The sequence below is a fragment of the Brugia malayi genome, assembly GCF_000002995.4.
Source record: "Brugia malayi strain FR3 genome assembly, contig: Bm_v4_ChrX_scaffold_001, whole genome shotgun sequence".
Lineage (NCBI taxonomy): Eukaryota > Metazoa > Nematoda > Chromadorea > Rhabditida > Onchocercidae > Brugia > Brugia malayi.
The window spans coordinates 10,171,994-10,178,300 of record NW_025062479.1 but is presented as its reverse complement, the minus strand read 5'-3'; the positions used below and the strand labels follow the sequence as shown (position 1 = coordinate 10,178,300).

At 28.7% G+C, this 6,307-nt stretch overlaps 1 protein-coding gene across 1 annotated transcript; it reads right to left on the bottom strand.

The window, feature by feature from the left end:
• Positions 1-463: 463 nt before the first annotated feature.
• Positions 464-2,363, bottom strand: Bm8049 (uncharacterized protein; the record flags this gene model as incomplete). The annotated part of the gene is made up of 3 exons (XM_001895999.2): positions 464-1,130; positions 1,799-1,932; positions 2,355-2,363. 3 exons carry the CDS (start codon positions 2,361-2,363, stop codon positions 464-466), a joined length of 810 nt encoding a protein of 269 aa, XP_001896034.1.
• Positions 2,364-6,307: the final 3,944 nt, after the last annotated feature.

Here is a 6,307-nt window from a genome sequence, read left to right as displayed (position 1 = left end):
TGTCCCTTTTTTTTCTTTTTTTGATTTCCTATTCAAGTGTTTTAGCCTTCAATTTCAAATTGTGCGTCGAATTAGCTGTAAATTGTAAGAATTCCAAGCAATGTTTCCAGTAATCTTATTGACGACATATACAAACAGCACAAAATCATTGTAAACAAATCGATATATATAAATATTCAAAATGGATAATAATGGTAACAGATGATAGAGAAGAAATTGATAAAATTAAATGATAAAGTAGTTGGATACATATAATACCAAGAATACATTAATTTTTTTTTTGATAAAATTCAAATTAAGAAAAGTGAAATAATATAAAATTGATAATACTAGGATTTGTACAAGTAAAAAATAAAAAAGAAAAATAAGGAAACAAAAAAAAAAAATCCTCTAATCATTCCTTGAATTAGGATAAAAAGGCACAGGTAAAGAGGAAAGATAAGAAATTAATGTTTTATAGAGCCTAACTCGCCAATCGTTGCTTGAAGACTTTTGCAAACTTCAATCGATCACGGTAACCACTGCCCGCCTGGCTACCAGCTATCGCTGTATCACTGCCGGCTTCTTGATATGTTTGTGCAAGAGCTCCACTGCTACCTTGTTCCGCAAATGCTGATGGTCCGGGAGCTGGAGCTGGTAGCGGTTGTGATTGCTCCTGATATGAAGGTGCTGGAGCAGGTGCAGCCATAGGAGGAGCTTCCGCAGTCAGTGCTGATGACTGCTCCTGAAACGGTTGCTGATTGACCTGTTGTGCAGGTGGCGGTGGTGGTGGTAATTCAGGTGCAGCCCCTCCGTATATTCCGCCCGCTGCTCCACCTCCGCCGTATTGTGAAGCACCGCTGCTTCCGTAACCAACTCCTCCATCATAGATTGCTCTTCCTCCTCCTCCGTAAGCATCTCCTCCTCCACTGTATGATGGTGCAGCTCCGTAAGATGGTGCTCCATAAGCAGGTTGTGCTGCATACGGCGCAGGTGGTGCCCCATAGGAAGGAGGTGGAGGTTGCGCCGCATAGGAAGGTGGTGCCGCATAGGAAGGAGGTGGTGGTGGTGGTGGTGGTGGTGGTGGTGGAGGTACCGCATAGGAAGGAGGTGGAGGAGGTGCTGCATATCCTTTTGGTGGCGTTGCATATCTGAAAAAGAGACAACATGTTAGGATTTCAAAAAACTCAAAAACAAAAACAAACCAAATAAATCGTCTCTTCATGTTAAAAGATCAAAGTAATTCTTCCAGTAAAAATATAAAATTTAATAAAATTCTAACATTTTAATTTAACCTCCTTCATAAGATTGAAATATATATAAATTTAAGTTCTGAAAAAGTATTCTTTTTTTATTTTAAATTGAAATGAAGTTTCATTTTGTTAAGTATGATAATATAATACGCTCAAGTCCATTTAAATGATTAATTATTAAAGCGAGATTTTCTTAATGCAACTCCTTAATGAAGAATAATCTACACTGTTAATTTTACACATTCTTAAAAATTTGTCACTGTTAAAGTTAAAAATTGATAATTCGTTATAAAATTTATTCCTTATACTATAACCGAAAAATTTTTTTTAATACAATTAATTACTCTAACCTTTTAATATAATTAATTATTCTAATTGTTCAATTTTCATTTACTCATTCTTTCTTATCTCTTATATAAATTAAAGACTGAAAAGAAGGAGGAAAAGTAACAATAACAGTAACAATTTATTTAATTAATAGTATTTCATAAGTGAACTTAATAATAAGTAATTGTAAATAAAATTATAAATGATTATAGAGAAAGAGAAAAAAGAAGAAAGCTTACCCTCCACCACCACCACAGGTACTAGCACAACCACAAGATGGTTTTGCTGGTGGACAGCAGCATGAACCACCACCGAAACAGCTATAAACTGGATCTATTAGCGTTCCAATTAGCAAAACTCCCAGTAACTGTAGCTGAAAAATAGGATTGTTTTAAGTGGAAATGTAAAAAGGTAGAATGTTGATGTACAAATATTTCTGTAAAAATTCTGTTTTTGTTTTGAAAATTTTTCAAATTCAAAATTTTAAACTTTTCAAATTTCAGTAGAAAAGGAAAGAAAAAAAAACGGATCATAGACGTGATCAACAAAACTGAAAATATGATTACTTATGAATAAATACAATTTTAATCAAGTTATGAATGCAAAAAATTTGAATTACATCTTGTCACATTTCAAATAATCATTTAAAAAAAAACACCTGTCATTTAATTGCTTCATTCTTTCTTTCTTTCAACATTGCTACTTAATAATGAACAATTTACAATTATTCTAACTTTTTAAAGCATCAATATTTCAAGGAAAAAGAAAATGAAATAAAATAAAATTGGTGCTCACCGTATTCATTCTTGCTAATCCTTGCTAAATTGCAAAAAGAAATTTTAATCGTATGGCTAAAAAAAATTAAGAAATACGATGCAAAAAAAAAAAAAGAATACAATAAAGTGGAAAAGTGTGAAATAACGTATAGAATTGAAATATCAACCTATGTTAAGTGAATGATACTAAAATAGAATTATTTAAATAGTATAAATAACAACAATAATCACTGCCGTATGGATGGTAAATCTCAATACTAATTTGAGCTGTAGTCGTTTCTTTAAGTACCCGCGATTTCGATACACCCTAATCTTGAAGACATGCAGATATACATCAATGTACACACCTCCTTTCCCCTCCCCCTTACCTTTACCTTTATTAAAGCCTGTATATCCATACACACAAATATACAAACACACATGCATACACACACACATACACATATATCCTTAACATTCTGTTATATTTTCGTACATCCATACTTGCCCAGCAAGTTTCAGTCACTATTTTATTCGATTTACAAGTCATTTTACCGAAAAACGCCTTCGGCACTTTTTTTTTACTTGTTGTTCTTTTTCTATGAAGTTACTTCTACTACTACTACTACTACTGGTATTGCTTACTACTACAATAACAATACCATTTGTAAATTATTAATATTATCAGTTATTATTGATATCGTTATCATTATTGATGTCGTTACTATTATTGATATCGTTACCGTAATTGGTATTGTTATCACTATTATTGTTGTTATCACTATTATTATTATTATCATTATTATTATTATTATTATTATTATTATTATTATTATTATTATTATTACTATTTTTACTATTATTATTATTATTATTATTATTATTATTATTATTATTATTATTATTACTATTTTTACTATTATTATTATTATTATCTGTTATAATAAACATTAAGAAAGAAAAGAAAGAAAAATTTTAATTTTCATCGTATACATACAATAAAGAGATTGATGTATCCAATTGTCAACCTAGGAATATATGCCTCCTTGATCTCCGAATATATTTGTTTATGGTTATGAATAGTTATTTGTATTTCAAATATGAATTTATTCTTCTTCCACTACTACTGCTGTTACTGTTATTATTATCACTGCTTATGCTGCTATATATTCCTTGTTTTTTTTTAAATTCATTTTTTACATTTAAAATCATGATAATTTCCTCATCACTAACAAATTATATTACATTTCATATTTCTCCTCTGATTTCTCTTTTTCTTCTATTTTTTTTTCTACTTTCCCTTTTTGAAAATTTCATTTCTTCTCTTTTTTTTTTAATTTTTTTAAAAATTATCCTTATACAATTAGTTAAATTAATTAACAAACTTGAGTTTTCTTATATTTTTCGTCTGTTTCACTTCATTATTGTTATATTCTTATCATTCTTGTTTTCCATTACAAAATTATCGTTCAAAAATTTTGATAAAATTCTTATCTGTGCTGAGTATTGCATGAATTTTCTTAGATTTTCAATTTACTGGATTTAAATAATTTAAATATTTTTGTACTGCTGCATGAAATAACCTCTATAAGACAAAACCTCACAAGCTATTTAAATCACATAGCAAATTAATTGTTACAATTGACTTCATGGACGGCAGTTTTTTTTTTTAAATACCGATAAATTGAAATTTCACTTTCTCATCTTGAAATCACGAAAAATGGACTGAATTTGTCATTTCCGTATGAATTGCTCAGGTCCCATTCGTGCGATTAGACATCACATTCATCCTGTTGAGATGTGTCGAGTAGTTTAGTTATCAAAACAATTTATGCAAACAAAACAATTTATGAGATTTCCAGAAAACGAAAACAGTATCAGCCAACAAATTACTTCATTCAATTTATTGACATTATTAATATTATATTAATATTACATTTCATTTCATTATTTTTTTTTAAGTTTTAACTTAGCTTCTTTTATTATTAAAATAAATTTTCGATAAATTTTCATCAGATTTCTTTTTCTCACATAAATGCCAAATACCAACTGATATTTTTTCATTCACAAATCAACAGCTTTTTTTTTTTTTTAATCATATTAGATAAATTATCGTTGCAATGTATGATGATTGTAATTGCATTGAATGTCGGTATAATTACATCGAAAGATTTCGAATGATTCCTTATATTTATTCATACCAATGTATCCGGAATATTCTAATACAAACAAATTTCGTATCAAATTAAGTTTTGACTTAATTTGATAGCACTTTATGATCTCTAATCACTTATTTCGCTCTTCCACTACCTCTTGTTATTCAATTTTTATCTTCTTCCTTAAAAAAAAAAAAGAAAACAAATATCCTGATTTTTCGAAACCGGTCTTCTAAACATTGCAACAGTTAAACTTCTTCTTTTTCTGTCCAACCACATTTACTTGAAGAACTTTTGGAATATCATGTCTTCTTTTCCGGCTCATCAAGCAAATTTTTCGAGTGAAATACTTCAAAGAAACAAAAAAAAAAAAATTAGAAAATGAAAAAATATAATTATCGAATATATCCTTCATCACTAATCTATCAAAATAAATAAATGATACCACATATTAAAAAATGAAAAAACAATAACCACACTATCAAATTTAATGTTAGCACTGTTAATTACTCCACTTACTGCTAATTTCAATTAATGACAAAACTTTACCAACACTTGTAACATTATCAGCTTTATTTATCAACTTTTCTTACTTTGTTTCTAATATTTACCAGTTTTTGACAAGGAATAAAATGAAATTTAATGAAAATGAGCAAATCTTTTCCACCATTTAAAAATACATTTCTTGACAGAAAATTTAGTTTAATAAAATGTGCCAATTTCCTTTTCATGCCATTTTCTCCAACATATATATTGTAGAAAAGTAAAATGGTTATAAGTCCATTAGTAGCATTTAAAAGTAAGACGATTTACTTATTGCGTCACTGACAAGTTAATTTCTTGTTAACTAAGTTGTAATCAATAAAATAATTTCATTTCAAATAGTACTTTTTTTTCTTAAAGGTTTATAGTATTAGTCGCTCTCATTTCTCTTCATTTAAAAAAATTGCTACAGAAACGATCTGATTTTATCGTATCTCTCCAAATATCATACATTAATAATTATTGAACCAATCTTTACACGCAAACTTTCATCCGTTTATTTATAAACTTATTTCAAATAGTATTACAATGATAATTATCCAATGAATCAAGTTTGATTGCTTAGAAACTTTTTTGCTTACTACTTTTGAAAAAATTATCAATTAGACATGAAATAATTTAATATTAGCATAAGGATTATTAAGAGAAAATGGTGAGACTACAAAAAACAAAAAATTTAACAAAAGAAAACGAACCCGATAATTTAAGAAATCAATGATATTTCAAATTTCAATTCATGTGCTATCATTTATTTCTATTTTGAAGTTTCATCAAATATTTTTTCATTACAAACATAGATAAAATGTTAGCAGACTAAAAGATCATCCAAAAATTCATTGATATTCACATTACTACTAATACATTAATTCTGTTAAAATATCAACTCATTGTTCATGATAATGTTCATTTGATGACATTTGTAATGATGCAGTGAGCAAAATTAGTTTATGATAGGAGAGAGACAGAAAGAGAAAGGGGAAGAAAAAAACAATAAGAGCAGTTTGATAACAGATCGTTTTAATGATTGACGCACTTAACGAACTATGGTATTTTCCTTTTGATGACTGATGAGATTACTTAAAAATGCAAACTGTATAGTGTAGTGTCGCTTGACAAAACACTGCGCGAAACCTTCAGACTGGAAAAACAGGTTACTACGGAAATTCCGATTGTCTCATCTGATGACATTCCATGGCCATCCGCAATGATGCATTTCGGAAAACGACCACAACTAAAATAATGATCGAAGTGTATACTGGAATCTATGAAGATATCATTTTTATAATTATAGGTT